The sequence below is a fragment of the Triticum urartu genome, chromosome 5A (genome assembly GCF_056163025.1).
Source record: "Triticum urartu cultivar PI428250 chromosome 5A, HENAU_Tu73, whole genome shotgun sequence".
NCBI classification, from domain to species: Eukaryota; Viridiplantae; Streptophyta; class Magnoliopsida; order Poales; family Poaceae; genus Triticum; species Triticum urartu.
Window position 1 is genome coordinate 104,061,215 of NC_141877.1, and position 25,212 is coordinate 104,086,426.

Consider the following 25,212-nt stretch of genomic DNA (forward strand, 5'->3'; position numbering starts at 1 on the left):
CCAAGCTTGGTGGTTACCTTTTTGGTCCACGAGAGTGTGGCGGTTAATGCAGCGGTGAAGATATGGGGTGGTTCTGGCTGCAGCGCCAGCGGCAAGCTAATCTAATTTGGCCCAAGAGGAGCGAGTGCGGTGGCTGGCGGGGGAAAGGAAAGAGACCTTTTACGGTGCATCAGATCAATATTGACCGTTCATATTTTCGTTTGGACGGTTCAGATATGGAAATACTACCACAGATTTTCGATAGTATATTTTCTTATCAGGGGTAGTTTCGGTAGTTCGCTGTTTACCAAAAACGCGGGCTGGTTTCCTCAGAAAACGAGTGAAGGGCATTTGTGGAATTTCACGTATTCATCTTTTTTTTTCATTAGCCATCGCCGTCTGCTCCTTGAGGGAAATGAGGCCGACTGTTTAGGCAGACCTCGAATGAGAAAAAAATCCCAATCGAACGCTGGCCGCGGTAGGGCGAGAGGACGATGACGAGCCCCGGTCGCCGTGACGGCCCTTCGCGCAGTCAGTGCGGGCGCTAGGGTTTGGTGCCCCGCCTTCGGCCAGATGAGCGGGCGCTGCGGCATTGCCCCCATGGTGTCACAGTCATCGTCGGCGAGATGGCCCTGCCATTTGTGTTCTGGAGCTGGTGGCTGAGGGGGAGGGGGACGAAGGCGAGACGTTGCTGCAGCGGCATGCCCCATCGCCGTGACGGCCCTGCGCGCCGCCGAGTTGGAGTTCCACTAAGGTACTAGCTTCGTACAGATCTCACTTATCGATTGATTTGATTTGCCGCATTGGATGATATTTGGGTCTGTAATTTGGGTTTGTAGTCGTTGAAATTGCACATCTATAGAAGCTGGAATCATTGTTATTATTATGGTGAGGAATCTTGATACAAGTTGTTTTTCTGGTCGGCGGCTAAATGTCCCGCCGTTCGTGTTCCCCTCCTAAGCTGCAGGATGTGGAGCGGGTCGCCGAGGGGGAGGACTAAGGCGAGACATTGCCAGCATGCCCCGTCGCCGTCAAGGCCCTACACGCCGACCAGTGCCGTACAGATCTGTCGTGGCCGATGCAGGTACTCGCATCCGACCCATCGATCCATTGGCCCCCATTTCTTTCCTCGATTTCGTAAGCTAGCTTCTCCATCGTCTCTGGCCCAGGCACCGCCACTTGCTAGCTGTGTCTGTACCGAGGCTTATTCTGAAATTGGACCTAGGCTTATTCAGCTTAGTTCATGAATAATTAAGATGTCATAGCATCACAAATCCTATGTTTTTGTTTCTCACTCAAATAGTGCCGTGTGGAGATAAACAATGATGTCAAACGTGTATGTCTATCCTTCCTGTATAGCAGTGACAAGCGATTTGGAGGGAAAAAGCTGATCCAGCCATGGTCCTCGCCTAGGAGGAGGACGAGTTCCATCACACCAGCAGCAGTTCAGGTCCATGCTCGTCCTCTCTGCTCATCTTGTGTACTTGTTCAAATTCAGAAATCCACACTAGCTTGTATAGCAGCAAGTCCGAAAGTACAGGAGCTCATGTACACAAGGATTTTTTTTTGTATGTGATATTAGTGCAGAGCATGTGCAGTTTCAGGTTCCACATAGAGCATGTTTCAGTTTCAGCCGATTCAGTCATGGTCATTTGAACAGACATTCCAGTTCAGTCTAGTTAATTAGTACACCTGTTCAACACTCAGATAGGCAATGGATAGTTCCCAAGTTGGTGGCCAAGTTGGCTTTTTAGAAAATCCTGATCATCGATTAAATGGTAGGATGCACAAGTTGAAATAACAGGACATCATTTGCCTATCATTCATTGGCATAATACAGAATTGAAACCCCAGGTTTAAAAAAATTGTGTTGCTTCCAAGGACACAAGTAACAAGGAAATTGCGACTGAAAGTGTAAAGCCACTTAGAATTTTTTTTTGAATCACATCCTATAAACCAAAGGGAATTGCATCATTAAACAAAGAATACAAGATTTTGTGCGTGAAACACTTTAATTAAAAATTAATGTAGATATTCAATATGGATAAAAGTAGTAAATGTACGGCAATTTGCCGTATAGATAAAGTAGCAGAACCAAAAAAAATGTTTGATACATCTCCGATGTATAGATAAAGTAATAAAATTGAAAACGGTGTGGAAACCGTCTACGGGGCAAAAACCACACCACCCCAATCCTATTAACTCTTCCCTAAGTCTAGCACCACACAACTATAGTGCGGAACCATCGTCTCCTAAGACATCTCCGCTGTCGTTGTGTCCGTCGTCACCTCCGAGGTCGACGTCTTCTAAATCATCTTCTAAGTCAACTGCTGGTATGGCCTTCCAAACTTTCAACTCATTGTGAGGTGAATTGATCAACGCAGCAGCAAACCATCTTCTGAACTGTCTTATGTCATCCTGCATAGGAGGTAGACGTTAGGACCCTTTGTATATGTGAAAGTTAAGTTAGATAGGGAAGATGTAGGTACCTGGTTGAATATTGCCGACAATCTCATTCTAGTCCAATATTGGATGTATTTCAACACCCATCTTTTTGCTGTGGCACTTCATAGTCTGTGATAGGCCACGAAGCCACTTGAGTGTCCGACCATCTACTTCCTGGCATTCTATTTTTCATCACTGCTATATCAATATGTGTTTCCATTCCAAGAAGCTGCAAGTAACATATCACTCAATTTAGTACATTATTCGTATAAACTGTAAGTTATATAAAATGTTGTTAGAGCCTCACCGCAGCAATTACTTCTTTGCGGTTGTTGCGTGATTGGAGTGAGTCCAGAATTTGAATCTCCCTCTTTTGGGAGTTGACAACAGCCAGGAACCAGTGGTGGTTGGGAATATTTGAAGGTAGGAAAATCTGCGTGCAAAATTTGTAACTGGTTTGAAGTGCCTAAAAATAAAATTTCTTATTTATATAAGAGAAGGGTGGATTTTTTTTACCATGTCATGCTTCAGGTAGTTATCTCCCCATTTAGTGCCTGATTTGCCGCTTAAAACATCCAAGGTACAATTCGGGACTGTGCCATCTCTCTTTAGGATGTTGACAATGGTCGACCTTTCGACACACACAGTACCATGGTCTCGTACACCTTCTAGTCCGTCCAGGCGTAGGATTTCAAACGCCGCATGGAGTACCTAAGAAAGAAGATATTAGTTTAATTGGAAAACATATAAATAATCAAAGATACTATTTTGCGTTAGCACTTACATCGTCATCCACCCAAGCTGCAAAGGAGGAATGATCTGGTGTTGTCAGGCATTTAAGATACTTCTGCGTTAGAAGTATGTCCTTGATCTTCACCAACTTGGCGGTCTCAGGAGTAGTGTTTACATAGTCAACTACTATATTCTGTGTAACTCGATCTGTTTCTGCCTGAAAATTGATCAAGTCCTCCTTGAGCTGTTTTAGCTGCTGGGCGCTGCTTTTCCCGGGATTCATCTTCTTATTCTATGTGTACATAATATCGTTACTGTCATGTGTCTGTTGAGATAGAGCTCTTTTCCTTCTGAGCGCGGGGGTGTAAAATTCATATTCCTCGCTCTGAAGGAGTGAAGACTTCTTTTTCTTCCGGCTGTCATGTCTGACACGCCTCCCTATGGAGTCCATGGCATCCATGGACGTATGCTTGACCTTCTGCGATATTTGACTTAAGGTTAGGAATATGGGTTGAGAAAAATGTTTGTTAGCAATTTGGTTAAGATGTGATGCAGACCTCATATTCGGAGGGTAAGTTCTTGCTATCGTCTCTTTCAGTCTTTGACTTCTGGGGGTGTGCATATGTTTTCTTCACCTTCTGCAATGTTGTCATCAAGTTAAGAATATGGTTGAAATAAACCCTTTCCTAGCAATATAGTTCAGACATGTGATGCTGACCTCAGATTGGGAGGGTAAGTTCTTGCTGTCACTCCTAAAACGCTTACCAAATGAGTCCACAGCGTCATCTCTGTCTGTTTTTCCTTTGTGGGGGTCCACAGGTGTTTTTTTACCTTCTGTACAGATGGACAAGTTAGCACTAAGTATGGTTGACAAAAAACATTGTACCAAGATGGAATTCATACCTCAAATTCCCCAGCAAGGTTCTTGCTGGGGTTGCTGTAGACACACTTTGGCACTTCATTTGTACTAGCAGCAACATTCTTTGAGGTTTTCTAGTTCGCACGTTAAAATGAAAAATGGTTAGCATACATTCTGACATGAAGACAGTTAGAAATTTTGTGACATACCTTGATATTATTATCAACTCTCTGACCCTCATTAAAGTCCTTCTGTCCTACTCCAAATCGATGATCCTATTAATGAAAAAATGTTAGTCATGCACTCATCTAGAAGGATGAATTACAACAAAAAAAGAAAAAATGCATACATTGAATGCACAAATGAAGTCCTCCAAGCGCATGTTGTTTTGCTTCTTGCGCCTTTCTACTCCGTCCAGTTTTGCGGAAATCTCCGAATATTGCCGACACACTATTGCTTTTATCTCTCCCACCTGGGCGAGTGCGCGGCCTAGTGTCCCATCGACCTACAAGTTAAGATAAATTAGAACTGATTGTTTCATAAAAATATTTGTACAAACAAATAGTTTCAGCCTAAGAAACGAGTAGTATCATTGTACAAGTTACATAGGACGTACCTCAAAAGTAGACTTTGTAGGCTGATGTGAAGCCTTCGGCATTGGCTTCCAAGGGCGCCTGAGGTCGTCTATCATCTGCAATTTTTTATATATTATGAGTCATTTTGCAAAAATTGAGCAGATGACAACTAGCAACAGTAAGCATATACCTGTCCTACTCCTATGTAGTTCTGCGATATTATTTTGTCGACCTTTGCTGCCTTTTCTTCGTCCCAGTATTGTATCAATGGTTTATCTCGTTGAAGATAGGAAATGGTGCGATCAATATGGTCGACTCGGAATTTCTCATAGAACCAAGTCTGGGAGAGAATTAAAAAGAATACATAATTGACCAATTAAAGAATATCATAGGAAATAATGAGTTTGTACTACCTGCAGTAGTGGGAGATTCCCCTCCAAGTTCACGGCACCGTTCACAAACTTCCTCACACTTGACATTAAGTGGTCAAGAAATAGTTTAGCATAATTTATGGAGTTTATAGTATGTATGTCGATAACAATTCCCAAATATTTGGGATCAACATAGGGTTGTGTCGTTGGGCAAACCAACTTGCCAATGGTGTACAAGACATAAGGCTTCACAAACCGTGGCCTCTCTTCGCCAATCATCTTCTTACGAAGACCTGAAAAGGTTGTTTGTCAAGTATTGTAATTATGAAATTTGTTCCATTATCAAACGAAAAAATAGTTCTGAAAATATCATATACCTTTCAAGGTCACTTTGTTATCTTCAGGATCCTTTAAATCACGCCATAAGTCCTGCACTTCTTTGAACGGAGGAGGGACATAGTCCCTCCCCATGCTGGGCAGGCCTGTGATGTGTTCTACGTCTTGCAAGGTTATTCTCATAGGTACCCCGTGTATCACAAACGCGACAACTTGTGAATCATATGTGCTAGCAATCTTTTGGCACAAAACTCTCCTAACGTTCATTGCGGGAGTCTTCAGAGTTTCGCGAATGGGTCTGTCTAGGACACATCTAGATGTAACATAGTTATGTCACATCTAAGCTGATTTTCACTCTGTTTGTGGTCCATTTTTTTGTCCTAGTTTTTTTTTTGCTTCTTGTTGCTCCATTATATATTTGTGGGTGGTTAGATGTGACATCCTTAAAAAACATCTAGATGTGAATTAGACAAACTGTTCGCGAATTGTCGTTTGACTAGCTATGACATACTGTTCCTGGGTTAGCGACTGGACAAACTCCGAGTACCCGTGCATTGATACAACCTGGGTACCCTGTATGTGCAAAGATTATTTTCAGTGACAAGCCAACAAAAATAAGAGATTTATTGTGAACAAATAATTAAGATTATCATTTAGGCTGTTTATTTGGCTATATGCGGTGTTGTTTTAATTTGCATGCATGTTCTCTTTCTATCTTCAGTAAGAGTAGGCTATGGTGAACGTGCCTACGGATTTTCAGCATATTTTTACTGAGAAATAAAAATATAATTTTACTGTACAAACTGCTGAGAAATAAAAATATAACTTTACTGTACTCATTCGTTGACGTACTATATTGCTAGCTAATTAGTTTAAGACGTGCCAGGCTGAAGTAATGATTTGATTAATGTAACTTGTACTTAAGCTAATCTTTTTTATGTAATCTACTGATCTTTTTTTGATGTAATGTAAACAGGATGTAATCGGGATTGTCATTCAAAAAAAAGGAAATCGGGACTGATCTACACAAGAGGCGTCATGTGGATCTATAGTAGGCTATGGTAAATCGGGACTGCTATGTCATGCTGATCTACACGAGTTGATGTACGGGTTCAATGAGATATGTATACCTTCTTTGCCGACGAGTGTGGCGGCTTCGGTGCACTTGACTTTGTCGATGAAGGTGGGGGCTTTGATGCACGTGACTTGGACTGCTTCGTGACTGATTGTGCAGGCCTGACGGACGCGGCAGGATGATAGGAAGACATATGACGGTGGTGGTGATGGTGATGGCGAGATTGGTTGGTTCTGCTCAAGGTTCAAGGATGGGATTCAAGGAGGGAGGCTGGGCTGTGGTGAGGTTTAGGTTGATGCATACAAAGCATATATATAGGCTGGGTACACGATCGTGTAGGTTACAATCTAGTCATTTATTTCTTGCCGAAGAATAAACCCTTGTTTTGTTTATTGTTGATGGGATTGGAAGTAACTTTCTAGAATCCTCCAAAATTTTCCTATCGAAAATACCACCTCCACAAAATCTTTTGCATGCAGTCCGGTAATGTAGGGCGTGCATGCCTCGTCTCCTTCCGTTGCTAACGATAGCTACCTTTCTGGAAAGGAAACAAAATCGCCGATCGGTTATCTACTTCTGTTAGACTACGTATATGTATCATTTATCTCACCACAAAGGGGCCCCACCTCCCTTCCAATCACGCCCTCACATAATGCGTTCCCTGCACATATTAACACGATGAATAACGTTCTCATATAATGTGTTGCCTTCATTATAAATTGTCAAGGTCGCATTAATTGTGCCCATTGAACGGATGCCCGGACCCATGCAAGTATGAGCTAGTATGAGTTGTTCGAACCCACATGATGCCAAATGTCAGTACGAGTCGTCCAAACCCACAAGTGTCAGTACGGCCGGTCTTGACGGAACTTGTGTTTGGTGTCTGAAGTCGTTCATTTTTTACGTGGGGTCCTCCCTTGGCAATTCGCACATGATGCCAAATTTTGGAATCGTGTCATGCATGGCAGAAGATACACCATGTGGAAACGTGCTGCTTCGGTTAGGACGGAAGGCCAAGTCTCAAAGTGTTTTTTTGGATCCACCAAACAGACCCAAATTTTTTGCACACGCACACAACATGGCAAGCACATATGCCAATTTTCGTTCACACCTAACATTTTATGCAATTTCTATGGTTTTCCGATAAAAAACCGTAAAATATACGCCGGTCGTGATAGAACTTGTGTTTGGTGTCTGAACTCGTTCATTTTTGGCGTGGGTCCTCCCTTGGCAATTCGCACATGATGCCAAATTTTGGAATCGTGTCATGCATGGCAAGAGATACACCATGTGAAAACGTGCTGCTTCGGTTAGGACGGAAGGCCAAGTCTCAAAGTGTTTTTTTGGATCCACCAAACAGACCCAAATTTTTTGCACACGCACACAACATGGCAAGCACATATGCCAATTTTCGTTCACACCTAACATTTTATGCAATTTCTATGGTTTTCCGATAAAAAACCGTAAAATATACGCCGGTCGTGATAGAACTTGTGTTTGGTGTCTGAACTCGTTCATTTTTGGCGTGGGTCCTCCCTTGGCAATTCGCACATGATGCCAAATTTTGGAATCGTGTCATGCATGGCAAGAGATACACCATGTGAAAACGTGCTGCTTCGGTTATGACGGAAGGCCAAGTCTCAAAGTGTTTTTTTGGATCCACCAAACGGACCCAAATTTTTTGCACACGCACACAACAACATGGCAAGCACACATGCCAATTTTCGTTCACATCTAACATTTTATGCAATTTCTATGGTTTTCCGATGAAAAAACCGTAAAATACACGCCAGTCATGACGGAACTTGTGTTTGGTGTCTGAACTCGTTCATTTTTTGCGTGGGGTACTCTCTTGGAAATTCCCACATGATGCCAAAATTTGTAATCGTGTCATGCATGGCAAGAGATACACCATGTGGAAATGTGCTGCTTCGGTTAGGACGGAAGGCCAAGTCTCAAAGTGTTTTGTTTTTGGATCCACCAAACGGACCCAAATTTTTTGCACACGCACACAACAACATGGCAAGCACACATGCCAATTTTCGTTCACATCTAACATTTTATGCAATTTCTATGGTTTTCCGATGAAAAAACCGTAAAATACACGCCGGTCGTGATGGAACTTGTGTTTGGTATCTGAAGTTGTTCATTTTTTGCGTGGGGTCCTTCCTTGGCAATTCGCACATGATGCCAAATTTTGTAATCGTGTCATGCATGGCAAAAGATACATCATGTGGAAACGTGCTGCTTCGGTTAGGACGGAAGGCCAAGTCTCAAAGTGTTTTTTTGGATCCACTAAACGGAACCAAAGTTTTTGCACACGCACACAACAACATGGCAAGCACACATGCCAATTTTCGTTCACATCTAACATTTTATGCAATTTCTATGGTTTTCCGATGAAAAACCGTAAAATACACGCCGGTCGTGACGGAACTTGTGTTTGGTGTCTGAACTCGAACTCGTTCATTTTTGGCGTGGGGTCCTCCCTTGGCAATTCCCACATGATGCCATATTTTGGAATCGTGTTATGCATGGCAAGAGATACACCACGTGGAAACGTGCTGCTTCGGTTAGGACGGAAGGCCAAGTCTCAAAGTGTTTTTTTGGATCCACCAAACGGACCCAAATTTTTTGCACACGCACACAACAACATGGCAAGCACACATTCCAATTTTCGTTCACATCTAACATTTTATGCAATTTCTATGGTTTTCCGATGAAAAAACCATAAAATACACGCCGGTCGTGACGGAACTTGTGTTTGGTGTCTGAACTCATTCATTTTTGGCGTGGGGTCCTCCCTTGGCAATTCCCACATGATGCCAAATTTGGAATCGTGTCATGCGTGGCAAGAGATGCACCATGCGGAAACGTGCTGCTTCGGTTAGGACGGAAGGCAAAGTCTCAAAGTGTTTTTTTGGATCCACCAAACGGACCCAAATTTTTTGCACACGCACACAACAACATGGCAAGCACACATGCCAATTTTCATTCACATCTAACATTTTATGCAATTTCTATGGTTTTCCGATGAAAAAACCATAAAATACACGCCGGTCGTGACGGAACTTGTGTTTGGTGTCTGAACTCATTCATTTTTGGCGGGGGAGGGGGGGGGGTCCTCCGGTGGCAATTCCCACATGATGCCAAATTTTGGAATCGTGTCATGCATGGCAAGAGATACACCATGTGGAAACGTGCTGCTTCGGTTATGACGGAAGGCCAAGTCTCAAAGTGTTTTTTTGGATCCACCCCAAACGGAACCAAATTTTTTGCACACGCACACAACAACATGGCAAGCACACATGCCAATTTTCGTTCACATCTAACATTTTATGCAATTTCTATGGTTCTTCCATAAAAACCCATAAAATATTGGCCGACAAGAATCAATTTGTTTTTTTGTTTATTTGTATTAATAGTTTTGGCCTTCGTGAATGTTCCTCGTCACACTTTATTTTTCAAAGAAACGTATTGGTTTTATCTTGAGTGAAGTCTGAAACGAACCTTGTGGTTGTAGACGCGGTCGCAAATGAACCCCGACCTTCAAATCCCGGAACTCCATACCCTGAACTATCACTACAAGAAATATGCTCAATTGCAACCGAGCCCCTCCAATATGGATTCATCTAGGACATCCCGCCACCATATGCACGTCTTATGGTCGTTGCCAAAACTCGCAATGAATTTGAAATAGGCCATGGACATGGATCACCAAAGTGAAAAGAATGTCTCTGAGATTCAATCATAAACCGCGACGTTGCTCGAGTTTTTGGTATAATGCCAATTCTTTGTCCCTGTCCCACGAGACTCTCGCCGCCGCCACCTACGGCGGTCGATCCCGGCCGAATCCGACGGCTGCCGGCAGCGCCCAGCACACCCACGTAATCCCCTCGGCCCGCTCCTCCATCTCCTCCAGCCAGATTCGATGGGCGCGTCCTCCTGCTCACCCCGGGCATAAAACCAAAGACCGAAACCAAAAAGACCGAGACCAAACCCAAAAAGACTGAATTCGAAAAGACCGAATAGAAAACAGTCTGTGCAAATAGAAGACCGAACTAGTTTCGGTCTGATCGGTCATGCTATGTTTAGGACCGAATAGACCAAATAGACCGATTAATAAAAGCCCATCCCATGGCCCGTCCGGCCAAACCACTAGACCCAACTACAGAGTAGAGTACACGACCTCGCATCCTCACATCCTGATTCACAGAAACCACCAGCAGCCAATCTCTCGTTCTCCAACTACTAACCCTAGCCGCCGCCTGCTGCTTGCCTCGATGCACGCCGCGCCCCCCAGAACAAGGACCGGCGCCCGAGCGGTGGCCCTGGCCGGTGAAGACCGTCGCCCGAGCGGCGGCCCTGGCAGGTGAAGACGGGCGCCACGAGCGGCGGCCCTGAGCCCCTGCGCCGCCGCCAACCCCAACCTCCCGTCGATCGCTCCACCGCCAGAAGTCCGCTGCCGGTGCTCCACCTCCCAAGGACCAGTTCAACCACTACAGTTCGTCACCACTCACCACTACCCGTCCTCTTCCACACGGTTCGTCCGCTGCCGGTGCTCCACCTCCTGAAGACCTGCCCACTTTCGGTTCTCCACATCGCAGCTGAAGGTGAGCTACCCCACCTCTCTGTAAACCTGTGATTCCCACGAAAATAAGCACTCCTGCAGAATGTGTTTTGTAGGCAATACATGCCCTTGCTTTTTGTGCCAAATGTTAGCACTTGGAGACAACAAATAGAACACTGTATTTGTGCTTGTTTTGTGTCAAATGTTAGCAGCTTCAATACTTCAATACTGCATACACAGTAATGCATTTGTGCTTGTTTCCTGAAACTAGATATATACATGGTGTATATTTATGTTGTGATTTGATCAGGTCAATGTTGTTTGACAGACTAATGTCCTCTTTTTTTAGATGTTTTCTGAACATGATGAGGAACTGAATGAGAATGAAGATGCATTTATGAGTGTAGAGGCAGATGCAGAAGCAGGAGACAAATCTGTCTTACATAGTATTATTGACGATGAAGTTGTCGAAGGTGCCAATCTAGAAGCTGCTCAAGATGACAAGCCAATTGAAGCTGAATCATGAATCTTCTTACTTTGTGTCATATGAATCTTGTTACTTGCTCTCAAATGTAAACATGTACTGGTACTGTGTTACTTGCTGTTGCATATAAACATGTATTGGTACTTTCTGCCCTCAAATATAAACATGTATTGGTACTTTCTGTCCCATGCTCTGTCCTCCTCTGCTCTGTTCAATTCCCCTGTCTTATAAACTTCAGTTTTTTGAACAGCATGGGTTCAGACAGTAGCACGACGACCCAACATCTCAATTCCTGCGTGTATTGCTGGGAGAGTATGGAAGCTAGGGGATGATGTTGCAGCATTATGTACAGATGGAGATGTTGTTGGGGAACGTAGTAATTTCAAAATTTTCCTACGCACACGCAAGATCATGGTGATGCATAGCAACGAGGGGAGAGTGTGATCTACGTACCTTGTAGATCAACAACGGAAGCGTTTGGTTGATGTAGTCATACGTCTTCACGGCCCGACCGATCAAGCACCGAAACTACGGCACCTCCGAGTTTTAGCACACGTTCAGCTCGATGACGATCCCCGGACTCCGATCCAGCAAAGTGTCGGGGAAGAGTTCCGTCAGCACGACGGCGTGGTGACGATCTTGATGTACTACTGCTGCAGGGCTTCGCCTAAGCACCGCTACAATATTATCGAGGACTATGGTGGCTGGGGGCGCCGCACACGGCTAAGGAATAGATCACGTGGATCAACTTGTGTCCATGGGATGCCCCTTGCCTCAGTATATAAAGGATGGAGGAGGAGGAGGCCGGCCAAGGAGAGGCGCGCCAGGATGTGGAGTCCTACTAGGACTCCAAGTCCTAGTAGGAGTCCACCAAGAGGGGAGGAAGGGAGAAGGAAGTGGAGGAGAAGGAAAGGTGGCCGGCCCCCTTTTCCCTAGTCCAATTCGGACTAGAGGGGAGGGGGCGCAGCAGCCCCTTGGCCCTTTCTCCTCTTCCCACTAAAGCCCATCAAGGCCCATTGCTTCTCCCGTAACTACCCGGTACTCCGAAAAATACCCGAATCACTCGGAACCTTTCCGATGTCCGAATATAGTCGTCCAATATATCGATCTTTACGTCTCGACCATTTCGAGACTCCTCGTCATGTCCCCGATCTCATCCGGGACTCCGAACTCCTTCGGTACATCAAAACTCATAAACTCATAATATAACTGTCATCGAAACCTTAAGCGTGCGGACCCTACGGGTTCGAGAACAATGTAGACATGACCGAGACACGTCTCCGGTCAATAACCAATAGCAGGACCTGGATGCCCATATTGGCTCCTACATATTCTACGAAGATCTTTATCGATCAGACCGCATAACAACATACGTTGTTCCCTTTGTCATCGGTATGTTACTTGCCCGAGATTCGATCGTCGGTATCCAATACCTAGTTCAATCTCGTTACCGGCAAGTCTCTTTACTCGTTCTGTAATACATCATCCCGCAACTAACTCATTAGTTGCAATACTTGCAAGGCTTAAGTGATGTGCATTACCGAGAGGGCCCAGAGATACCTCTCCGACAATCGGAGTGACAAATCCTAATCTCGAAATACGCCAACCCAACATGTACCTTTGGAGACACCTGCAGAGCTCCTTTATAATCACCCAGTTACGTTGTGACGTTTGGTAGCACACAAAGTGTTCCTCCGGCAAACGGGAGTTGCATAATCTCATAGTCATAGGAACATGTATAAGTCATGAAGAAAGCAATAGCAACATACTAAACGATCGGGTGCTAAGCTAATGGAATGGGTCATGTCAATCAGATCATTCAACTAATGATGTGATCCCGTTAATCAAATAACAACTCTTTGTCCATGGTTAGGAAACATAACCATCTTTGATTAATGAGCTAGTCAAGTAGAGGCATACTAGTGACACTTTGTTTGTCTATGTATTCACACAAGTATTATGTTTCCGGTTAATACAATTCTAGCATGAATAATAAACATTTATCATGATATAAGGAAATAAATAATAACTTTATTATTGCCTCTAGCGCATATTTCCTTCAGTCTCCCACTTGCACTAGAGTCAATAATCTAGTTCACATCGCCATGTGATTTAACAGCAATAGTTCACATCACCATGTGATTAACACCCATAGTTCACATCGATATGTGATCAACACCCAAAGGGTTTACTAGAGTCAGTAATCTAGTTCACATCGCTATGTGATTAACACCCAAAGAGTACTAAGGTGTGATCATGTTTTTCTTCTGAGATAATTTTAGTCAACGGGTCTGTCACATTCAGATCCATAAGTATTTTGCGAATTTCTATGTCAACAATGCTCTGCACGGAGCTACTCTAGCTTATTGCTCCCACTTTCAATATGTATCTAGATTGAGACTTAGAGTCATCCAGATCTGTGTCAAAACTTGCATCGACGTAACTTTTTACGACGAACCTTTTTGCCACCTCCATAATTGAGAAATATTTCCTTATTCCACTAAGGATAATTTTGACCGCTGTCCAGTGATCTACTCTTAGATCACTATTGTATTACCTTGCTTAACAAAGTGTAGGGTATACAATAAATCTGGTACACAGCATGGCATACTTTATAGAACCTATGACTGAGGCATAGGGAATGACTTTCATTCTCTTTCTATCTTCTGCCGTGGTCGGGCTTTGAGTCTTACTCAACTTCACACCTTGTAACACAGGCAAGAAACTTTTTCTTTGACTGTTCCATTTTGAACTACTTCAAAATCTTGTCAAGGTATGTACTCATTGAAAAACTTATCAAGCGTCTTGATCTATCTCTATAGATCTTTATACTCAATATGTAAGCAGCTTTACCGAGGTCTTTCTTTGAAAAACTCCTTTCAAACACTCCTTTATGCTTTGCAGAATAATTCTACATTATTTCCGATCAACAATATGTCATACACATATACTTATCAGAAATGATGTAGTGCTCCCACTCACTTTCTTGTAAATACAGGCTTCACCGCAAGTCTGTATAAAACTATATGCTTTGATCAACTTATCAAAGCGTATATTCCAACTCCGAGATTCTTGCACCAGTCCATAGATGGATCGCTGGAGCTTGCTTATTTAGTTAACACCTTTAGGATCGATAAAACCTTCTAGTTGCATCGTATACAACTCTTCTTTAGTAAATCCATTAAGGAATGCAGTTTTGTTTATCCATTTGCTAGATTTCATAAAATGCGGCAATTGCTAACATAATTCGGACAGACTTAAGCATAGATACGAGTGAGAAAATCTCATCGTAGTCAACACCTTGAACTTGTTGAAAACCTTTTGCGACAATTCTAGCTTTGTAGATAGTAACACTACTATCAGCGTCCGTCTTCCTCTTGAAGATCCATTTATTTTTTATGGCTTGCCGATCATCGGGCAAATCCATCAAAGTCCATACTTTGTTCTCATACATGGATCATATCTCAGATTTCATGGCCTCAAACCATTTCGCGGAATCTGGGCTCATCATCGCTTCCTCATAGTTCGCAAGTTCGTCATGGTCTAGTAACATGACTTCCAGAACAGGATTACCGTACCACTCTGGTGCGGATCTCACTCTGGTTTACCTATGAGATTTGGTAGTAACTTGATTTGAAGTTACATGATCATCATCATTAGCTTCCTCACTAATTGGTGTAGTAGTCACAGGAACAGATTTCTGTGATGAACTACTTTCCAATAAGGGAGCAGGTACAGTTACCTCATCAAGTTCTACTTTCCTCCCACTCACTTCTTTCGAGAGAAACTCCTTCTCTAGAAAAACTCCGAATTTAGCAACAAAAGTCTTGCCTTCGGATCTGTGATAGAAGGTGTACCCAACAGTCTCCTTTGGGTATCCTATGAAGACATATTTCTCCGATTTGGGTTTGAGCTTATTAGGATGAAACTTTTTCATATAAGCATCACAACCCCAAACTTTAAGAAACGACAACTTTGGTTTCTTGCCAAACCACAGTTCAGATTGTTGTCGTCTGAACGGACTTAGATGGTGCCCTATTTAACGTGAATGCAGCTGTCTCTAATGCATAACCCCAAAACGATAGTGGTAGATCGGTAAGAGACATCATAGATCGCACTATATCTAATAAAGTACGGTTATGACGTTCGGAAACACCATTACACTATGGTGTTCCAGGTGGCGTGAGTAGTGAAACTATTTCACATTGTTTTAACTGAAGGCAAACTCGTAACTCAAATATTTTACCTCTGCGATCATATCGTAGAAATTTTTATTTTCTTGTTACGATGATTCTCCACTTCACTCTGAAATTCTTTGAACTTTTCAAATGTTTCAGACTTGTGTTTCATCAAGTAGATATACTCATATCTGCTCAAATCATCTGTGAAGATCAGAAAATAATGATACCTGTCGCGAGCCTCAATATTCATCGGACCACATACATCAGTATGTATGATTTCCAACAAATCTGTTGCTCGCTCCATTGTTCCGAAGAACAGAGTTTTAGTCATCTTGCCCATGAGGCATGGTTCGCAAGCATCAACTGATTCATAATCAAGTGATTCCAAAAGCCCATCAGCATGGAGTTTCTTCATGCGCTTTACACCAATATGACCTAAACAGCAGTGCCATAAATAAGTTGCACTATCATTATTAACTTTGCATCTTTTGGTTTCAATATTATGAATATGTGTATCACTACGATCGAGATCCAATGAACTTGTTTCATTGGGTGTATGACCATCGAAGGTTTTATTCATGTAAACAGAACAACAATTATTCTCTGACTTTAATGAATAACCATATTGCAATAAACATGATCAAATCATATTCATGCTCAACGCAAAAACCAAATAACACTTATTTAGGTTCAACACTAATCCCGAAAGTATAGGGGAGTGTGCGATGATGATCATATCAATCTTGGAACTACTTCCAACACACATCGTCACTTCACCCTTAACTAGTCTCTGTTTATTCTGCAACTCCCGTTTCGAGTTACTAATCTTAGTAACTGAACTAGTATCAAATACTGAGGGGTTGCTATAAACACTAGTAAAGTACACATCAATAACATGTATATCAAATATACTTATGTTCACTTTGCCATCCTTCTTATCTGCCAATCACTTGGGGTAGTTCCGCTTTCGGTGACCATTCCCTTTGCAGTAGAAACACTTAGTCTCAGGCTTAGGACCAGACTTGGGCTTCTTCACTTGAGCAGAAACTTGCTTGCCGTTCTTCTTGAAGTTCCCCTTCTTCCCTTTGCCCTTTTGTTGAAACTAGTGGTCTTGTCTACCATCAACACTTGATGTTTTTCTTGATTTCTACCTTCGTTGATTTCAGCATCACGAAGAGCTTGGGAGTTGTTTCCGTTATCCCTTGCATATTATAGTTCATCACGAAGTTCTACTAACTTGGTGATGGTGACTAGAGAATTCTGTCAATCACTATCTTATCTGGAAGATTAACTCCCACTTGATTCAAGCGATTGTAGTACCCAGACAATCTGAGCACATGCTCACTAGTTGAGCGATTCTCCTCCATCTTTTAGCTATAGAACTTGTTGGAGACTTCATATCTCTCAACTCGGGTATTTGCTTGAAATATTAACTTCAACTCCTGGAACATCTCATATGGTCCATGACGTTCAAAACGTCTTTGAAGTCCCGATTCTAAGCCGTTAAGCATGGTGCACTTAAACTATCAAGTAGTCATCATATTGAGCTAGCCAAACGTTCATAACGTCTGCATCTGCTCCTGCAATAGGTCTGTCACCTAGCAGTGCATCAAGGACATAATACTTCTGTGCAGCAATGAGGATAAACCTCAGATCACGGATCCAATCCGCATCATTGCTACTAACATCTTTCAACACAATTTTCTCTAGGAACATATCAAAATAAACATATGAAAGCTACAACGCGAGCTATTGATCTACAACATAGATAAGCTAATACTACCAGGACTAAGTTCATGATAAATTAAAGTTCAATTAATCATATTACTTAAGAACTCCCACTTAGATAGACATCCATCTAATCCTCTAAGTGATCACGTGATCCAAATCAACTAAACCATAACCGATCATCACGTGAGATGGAGTAGTTTTCAGTGGTGAACATCATTATGTTGATCATATCTACTATATGATTCACGCTCGACCTTTCGGTCTCCGTGTTCCGAGGCCATATCTGCATATGCTAGGCTCGTCAAGTATAACCCGAGTATTCTGCGTGTGCAAAACTGGCTTGCACCCGTTGTAGATGGACGTAGAGCTTATCACACCCGATCATCACGTGGTGTCTGGGCACGACGAACTTTGGCAACGGTGCATACTCAGGGAGAACACTTCTTGATAATTTAGTGAGAGATCATCTTATAATGCTACCGTCAAACTAAGCAAAATAAGATGTATAATAGATAAACATCATATGCAATCAAAATATGTGACATGATATGGCCATCATCATCTTGCTTCTTTGATCTCCATCTCCAAAGTACTGACATGATCTATATCGTCACCGGCATGACACCATGATCTCCATCATCTTGATCTATATCAATGTGTCGTCACGTGGTCATCTCGCCAACAATTGCTCTTGCAACTATTTCTATCGCATAGCGATAAAGTAAAGCAATTATTGGACGCTTGCATCTTATGCAATATAGAGACAACCATAAGGATTTTGCCAGTTGCCGATAACTTCAACAAAACATGATCATCTCATACAACAACTTATATCTCATCACGTCTTGACCATATCACATCACAACATGCCCTGCAAACACAAGTTAGACGTCCTCTACTTTGTTGTTGCAAGTTTTACGTGGCTGCTACGGGCTTAAGCAAGAACCAATCTTACCTACGCATCAAAACCACAACGATAGTTTGTCAAGTTGGTGCTGTTTTAACCTTCGCAAGGACCGGGCGTAGCCACACTCGGTTCAACTAAAGTTGGAGAAACTGTCACCCGCTAGCCACCTTTGTGCAAAGCACGTCGGGAGAACCGGTCTCGCGTAAGCGTACGCGTAATGTCGGTCCGGGCCGCTTCATCCAACAATACCGCCGAACCAAAGTATGACATGCTGGTAAGCAGTATGACTTATATCGCCCACAACTCACTTGTGTTCTACTCGTGCATATAACATCAACACATAAAACCTGGCTCGGATGCCACTGTTGGGGAACGTAGTAATTTCAAAATTTTCCTACGCACACGCAAGATCATGGTGATGCATAGCAACGAGGGGAGAGTGTGATCTACGTACCTTGTAGATCAACAACGGAAGCGTTTGGTTGATGTAGTCATACGTCTTCACGGCCCGACCGATCAAGCACCGAAACTACGGCACCTCCGAGTTTTAGCACACGTTCAGCTCGATGACGATCCCCGGACTCCGATCCAGCAAAGTGTCGGGGAAGAGTTCCGTCAGCACGACGGCGTGGTGACGATCTTGATGTACTACTGCCGCAGGGCTTCGCCTAAGCACCGCTACAATATTATCGAGGACTATGGTGGCTGGGGGCGCCGCACACGGCTAAGGAATAGATCACGTGGATCAACTTGTGTTCATGGGGTGCCCCTTGCCTCAGTATATAAAGGATGGAGGAGGAGGAGGCCGGCCAAGGAGAGGCGCGCCAGGATGTGGAGTCCTACTAGGACTCCAAGTCCTAGTAGGAGTCCACCAAGAGGGGAGGAAGGGAGAAGGAAGTGGAGGAGAAGGAAAGGTGGCCGTCCCCCTTTTCCCTAGTCCAATTCGGACTAGAGGGGAGGGGGGGCGCAGCAGCCCCTTGGCCCTTTCTCCTCTTCCCACTAAAGCCCATCAAGGCCCATTGCTTCTCCCGTAACTACCCGGTACTCCGAAAAATACCCGAATCACTCGGAACCTTTCCGATGTCCGAATATAGTCGTCCAATATATCGATCTTTACGTCTCGACCATTTCGAGACTCCTCGTCATGTCCCCGATCTCATCCGGGACTCCGAACTCCTTCTATACATCAAAACTCATAAACTCATAATATAACTGTCATCGAAACCTTAAGCGTGCGGACCCTACGGGTTCGAGAACAATGTAGACATGACCGAGACACGTCTCCGGTCAATAACCAATAGCGGGACCTGGATGCCCATATTGGCTCCTACATATTCTACGAAGATCTTTATCGGTCAGACCGCATAACAACATACGTTGTTCCCTTTGTCATCGGTATGTTACTTGCCCGAGATTCGATCGTCGGTATCCAATACCTAGTTCAATCTCGTTACCGGCAAGTCTCTTTACTCGTTCTGTAATACATCATCCCGCAACTAACTCATTAGTTGCAATGCTTGCAAGGCTTAAGTGATGTGCATTACCGAGAGGGCCCAGAGCTACCTCTCCGACAATCGGAGTGACAAATCCTAATCTCGAAATACGCCAACCCAACATGTACCTTTGGAGACACCTCTAGATCTCCTTTATAATCACCCAGTTACATTGTGACGTTTGGTAGCACACAAAGTGTTCCTCCGACAAACGGGAGTTGCATAATCGCATAGTCATAGGAACATGTATAAGTCATGAAGAAAGCAATAGCAACATACTAAACGATCGGGTGCTAAGCTAATGGAATGGGTCATGTCAATCAGATCATTCAACTAATGATGTGATCCCGTTAATCAAATAACAACTCTTTGTCCATGGTTAGGAAACATAACCATCTTTAATTAATGAGCTAGTCAAGTAGAGGCATACTAGTGACACTTTGTTTGTCTATGTATTCACACAAGTATTATGTTTCCGGTTAATACAATTCTAGCATGAATAATAAACATTTATCATGATATAAGGAAATAAATAATAACTTTATTATTGCCTCTAGGGCATATTTCCTTCAGATGTAGGTGCTGGTGCATTGCGTGTGGAAATGCAGAAGAGAACTGAACAAACTGCAGGGTATGGTGGTGCTGCTGCATCAGTTAGTGACAATTTACTTAGGAAAGGGTGGATGTTGGTGTGTGGCATTCTGATATTTGTATCAGGTTTAGTTCTAGGGATGATCTTATCCTAGTTCATTTGCTACTGATCTTATCCACAAATGGTTGTGAGGCAATGTAATGTATGTTGCCAGGAAATGTACTGAATGAAATTCAGTTTGCAGAATTTGCCAAGCAATGTACTGAATATCTGAAAGGCAGTGTACTGAATCCAGTTTGCAAAATATTTCAGGCAATGTACTATATTTTGAAAGGCAATGTACTGAATTCAGTTTGGAAAAATTGTGAGGAAATGTACTGAATTTTAAACAAATAGTGTACTTGATTTAGTTTGCAATTTTTTTTCAGGTTTGAAGTGTCATTTTGTACAGCAACAAAATAAATTGTACGCAATGTAAAAGAGCAACATTTACTCATAGAGAATGTTCACAGTAATGAACTGAAATTATCTGAAGCCATGCTCACTTTTGACAGCAATAAAATAAACTGAATCAAGCTGTTTTTTGCCAGCAACAATATAAACTGAACCCATGCTCATTTTTGGTAGCAGCAAAATAAACTGAACCAATGCTCACTTTTGACAGCAAAAAAATAAAGTGAACCCATGCTCATTTTTGGCAGAATTCAAATAGAACATGTTCGCAGGTTTAGTTCCCATAGCATTTAGCATAGCACATAATCACAAGTTCACAAGGACACACACATCCAATAGCTCTGATGATAACTTCCATAGTACAAATATAACTCTGATGATAAATTCCATAGTAAAAAATTGAATGTATAACACTTGTGACCAATAATTCGACAGAATAATGGCAAACAAAAAGTGGATTTATTATCATCTTTTCTTTGTCCCCCTTGTCATCTTTGTCTGTCTACTTAGACTTTCCAGCCGTTTTCCTGTACAAACTCAAATAAATTAACATGGTATTGACAAAGGGTTTAACATGTACTTCTGAAAATGCATAAACTTACTTGAAAGGTCTTTTGTTCTTAGCACACACTTCGTCATTGTTCTCTTTTCTCTTTCTCCCCCGAGTCATCATAATAACTTCAGTCACCTTTGCTGAAGCTTTCCTGTGTAGTGCAAAACATTGTTTAAATTGCACATATTAACATGCTTCAACAATAGTTCGACTTGCACAAGTACAGTAGACAAGATACACGAAATTTCTTAAAAACTTACTTCACCGGTTTCCTCTTCTTAGCACGATCCTCTTCTTCTGCCGCCTCTTCTTCTTCTTCTTCTTCTTCTTCTACTTCTTCCACAGTATTGTTCACTTTTTTCTTCCTCCCCCTACTCAACTGACCATGAACTTTCCTGCAAAAAGTAAACCATATTGACAGGCTGCAACCAAGAAATGAACATATGCAGTACACATCACAATGACCAAACACTTACTTCAATGTTTTCTTTTTTGCTTTCAAATTCTCCAGGAATGGCTTCAACCTCTTATTCGATTCTTTGGCTGGTCTGCCTTTGGGATTTATTATTGGTTTAGGGTCTTGAACTTGATCTATAAACCATTGCCGCGCCCCAGAAAAATACGCCGGCATAGGAACAAATGATGGTGTGCCAGTATTCACATCATTTCTGTTGCCCTCGTCCAATATGCTCCTCAGGTACTCCATCACCTTTTTTGACTTCATTTCGCTAGCTGAGGCCGTGAATAAAGCCTCGCTAGCCATATTGCGCAGTTCATGGTACTTATCCATCTGTTCTGACCATACATGTGTATTGGCACTCCTCACAGAACCGAAAGCAGGCTTGGCTTGCATTGTCCATCTAGCCTTCACACAACATGCGGGGATGGTGCATATCCCATTGTACTTCAGAACACAAAATATATGAGCACATGGAAAATCCTCGCTTTCCATCTTCCTACATCCACAATATGCACTTTCCATCTTAGATCCATCAAAAATACATATGACATGGAACCTAACATGCACCGACTCTTTGCGAGCAACTCCATAGCTAACCAAACCAGTGTCCTCTTCCACCTCAAGAACATTCCATCTTGATAAGTTGACAATCTTGGCCTTTACCTTACTGAACATAACAGGGGTATAAATAGATGACGCACTTATCTCAAGTGGGTCGGCAGTCAATCTAGTGAAGGGGATTGTGTGCGAAGCTACATCGTCCAATGCTGCTTCATTCCGACGCAAAACTGACACACAGTATTCAACGTGTTGCACAAGATCAACGAGTTTCATTCTCCTATTCAGGTGCACATGAAGCCTCGAGTTTAGAGACTCACTCCTCTGATTACTCAACATCCCTAGGAAATACCTTTCCTTTTTATATGCTACAGACCACTTCTCTCTCAGCTCGTACATCATGTGAATCCATGCATCTCCATGGCATAGTAAATAAATTTCCTAAATTCCTTAAGCTTTTCCTTTCGGAGGTGAAGCACCATATTCTGCTCGATATGCCAGCTGCACAGACGGTGATATGTGCTAGGCCAGACTGATGATATGGCTTTGGCCATTGAAGCGTTGCCGTCTGTGATCGCTGAAATGGGATGCTTCTGGTGCATTGCCTCCAAAAAAACCTGAAGCAGCCACTCATATGAGTCAGCCGATTCGCCGGATACAAGACCAACCCCAAACTCGACTGTGCTGCGGTGATGGTTCAACCCCACAAATGGAACAAACGGCAACCTATATTTGTTTGACCGGTATGTGCTGTCAAACACCACCACACCACCAAATGCAACATAGTCCAAGCGAGATTGGGCATCTGCCCAGAATATGTTCTGCAGATGCCCATCATTGTCTGTGGTGTATCTGTAAAAAAAATCTGGGTCTTTCATCTGTTGTGCTGTCATGTAGTTCAGCATAAACTGAGCATCGCTACCTTCTATCTTTTTCTTCTTCTCCAATGCGACATGGTTATACAGATCGCGAGATATAAATCCAGCCTTGCCGAAACTACCAGCCTGCTTCTTCATCACATCCATTATATGATGTGTGCGAAGTCCACCAACCGAGTACTCAATGACATCCGCCTTCTGTGGGTCGTTCAGGCCACGATGAGACCACAGGAAAGGTGACAACTCAGGATTTATGAGTGGATGGCTATGTTGGTCAACAAAATTCTTTACAAACCACAACCCAGTGCTTGCTTGAAGCTCAACCTACAAAAGAGCAGGACAACCACACCGAGAGAGTGCCCTTGGCGTCCATTTCTTGTCGGTTTCATCAAAGTGCTTTACGTCACGATATCCTTGTTTGCAGCACACAAACGTCCTCCGGTATGCATTTTCCTTGTTTCCCTTATATTTAAGACCGCCCTTTCTAACACCAAACCCTTTGCTCTTCGCATACGCTAAGTAGAACTTGTACGCTTCGTTCTCACTTTTAAATGTCTGCCTGACCATCGAGCCATACTCCATAAATTCATCTATCGAGATGCCTTCACCAGCCATGCCGATATCCTGCCATAAGAAACAGCAAAACCTGTTACATATTTACATGAAAGAAAATACGCTGGAACTAAAACATATTAATTATACATTGTCAACGATTATCATCTGTAACTGAACCAATAATCTCTGACATCCTTACTAGTTTCCTGAGAAGCCAAGAATCCTACTGGCCATAGTAATTTAACCCATCGTTTTCATGTTCCCAGAAATTTGTATTATGTTCTTGTAAGAAGTAACATGCATCCCACAATATCAAACACATAATCTGAGAGCATTTTACTCACAGTACAAGAACTAGAAACCTCACACACACTACTAATTCAGCATCCACACGCACAGAAAACCCAGCAGCCGTTTTTGAATTGGTATTGCATGCACAGCCAGCATCCATGTGCGCCCAGCTATGGTGTTTGGGGAGAACCAGAGGCAACGTACCTATGCGAGGGATCACGACGCGTGGAGGAACCGATCTCGGGCGTCGTCAGAAGATTCTGCGACGGAGATAGAGGGCCGCCGGGCGACGCGGGCCGGCTGGGCCGTTGAAGATCTTGGGGCTCGTCCAAGATCTTGCGGCGGCGACCGCAGGGCGGGAGACGGAGCGGCCGCCCAAGTGCGACTCAGGCAAAAGCGACCGATGGGCGGGGGAAGAAGCGACCGCGGGGGGGGGGGGGGAGGAGAGGCGGCCCCTGTGCGACGGAGCGATCCGCAGGGCGGGAGAAGGAGAGGCAGCCCCTGTGCCACGACTGCCGGGCAGATAGGCGGCGGCACAAAACGCACGAGAAGACCTATGAACAGATACGACAATTCTATTCCAGCTGTGAGTACGTACGATTCTATTCCAGCTGTGAGTACGTACGATTCCAATCACTGCAATTACCCATGTTAAAAATTAATAACATCATCATTAAGAAAGGACTAATCTACCCTTACATCCAATTACTAAAATGTCCTCAAGAGAAAAAATAGGGATCAATAATGACCATTGGATCACCTATATACTACCCACTATTTACAGGAGTATGATGCACCGTAAAATGTCGTAAAATGTCTCAAAGGAAATCGGTGGAGACAACACTAGGGTGGAGAGTGTCGAGTGATATGGAGGAGCCGCACGAGAGGTATTTTTGTTGAGAAGACGACAAGCTGCCTAATTTTTTTTCAGGAATTAAACCGGCTGAGGGTTGTGCTAGGTGTGGCTTAACTCCTCAAAAGGTAATATTTTGAGTTGAACACTTTTGATGGTTCGGCTAGAGATGCTCCAAGGATAGAGTGGGAAGGCCATGGAATCCACAGAGGCAGGCGATCGACACAGCGAAGTTGAGCATGCAACTTTTGCCAAGGTAGATAGGAAACATCAACTTGGCA

At 43.2% G+C, this 25,212-nt stretch overlaps 4 protein-coding genes across 5 annotated transcripts in view; 2 read left to right on the forward strand and 2 right to left on the reverse strand.

Moving 5' to 3' along the window:
- LOC147970474 (uncharacterized) overlaps positions 1–25,212 on the forward strand; it is a 36,587-nt gene that overhangs the window by 4,619 nt on the left and 6,756 nt on the right. The gene's annotated exons all lie outside the window — the stretch shown is intronic.
- On the forward strand, positions 681–11,614 carry LOC125508073 (uncharacterized). 2 transcript variants are annotated; one of them, XM_087522659.1, is made up of 4 exons: positions 681–733; positions 941–1,063; positions 1,339–1,429; positions 11,292–11,614. In XM_087522659.1, exons 1-4 carry the CDS (start codon positions 681–683, stop codon positions 11,466–11,468), a joined length of 444 nt encoding a protein of 147 aa, XP_087378785.1. In that variant the 3' UTR covers positions 11,469–11,614. The 2 variants fall into 2 exon arrangements, 1 of the variants encoding a protein (XP_087378785.1); XR_007283215.2 differs by lacking the exons at positions 681–733; positions 941–1,063; positions 1,339–1,429 and adding an exon at positions 10,294–10,985.
- On the reverse strand, positions 2,209–4,706 carry LOC147970475 (uncharacterized). The gene is made up of 8 exons (XM_087522399.1): positions 4,632–4,706; positions 4,365–4,520; positions 4,225–4,290; positions 4,060–4,149; positions 3,862–3,990; positions 3,714–3,794; positions 3,209–3,448; positions 2,209–2,397 (listed from the first exon to the last, which is right to left on the reverse strand). The coding sequence occupies exons 1-8, from the start codon at positions 4,704–4,706 to the stop codon at positions 2,209–2,211; spliced, it is 1,026 nt and encodes a 341-aa protein (XP_087378525.1).
- On the reverse strand, positions 21,286–23,847 carry LOC147970476 (protein FAR1-RELATED SEQUENCE 5-like). Its single transcript, XM_087522660.1, has 4 exons — positions 21,813–23,847; positions 21,597–21,731; positions 21,386–21,487; positions 21,286–21,310 (listed from the first exon to the last, which is right to left on the reverse strand). The coding sequence occupies exons 1-4, from the start codon at positions 22,754–22,756 to the stop codon at positions 21,286–21,288; spliced, it is 1,206 nt and encodes a 401-aa protein (XP_087378786.1). The 5' UTR covers positions 22,757–23,847.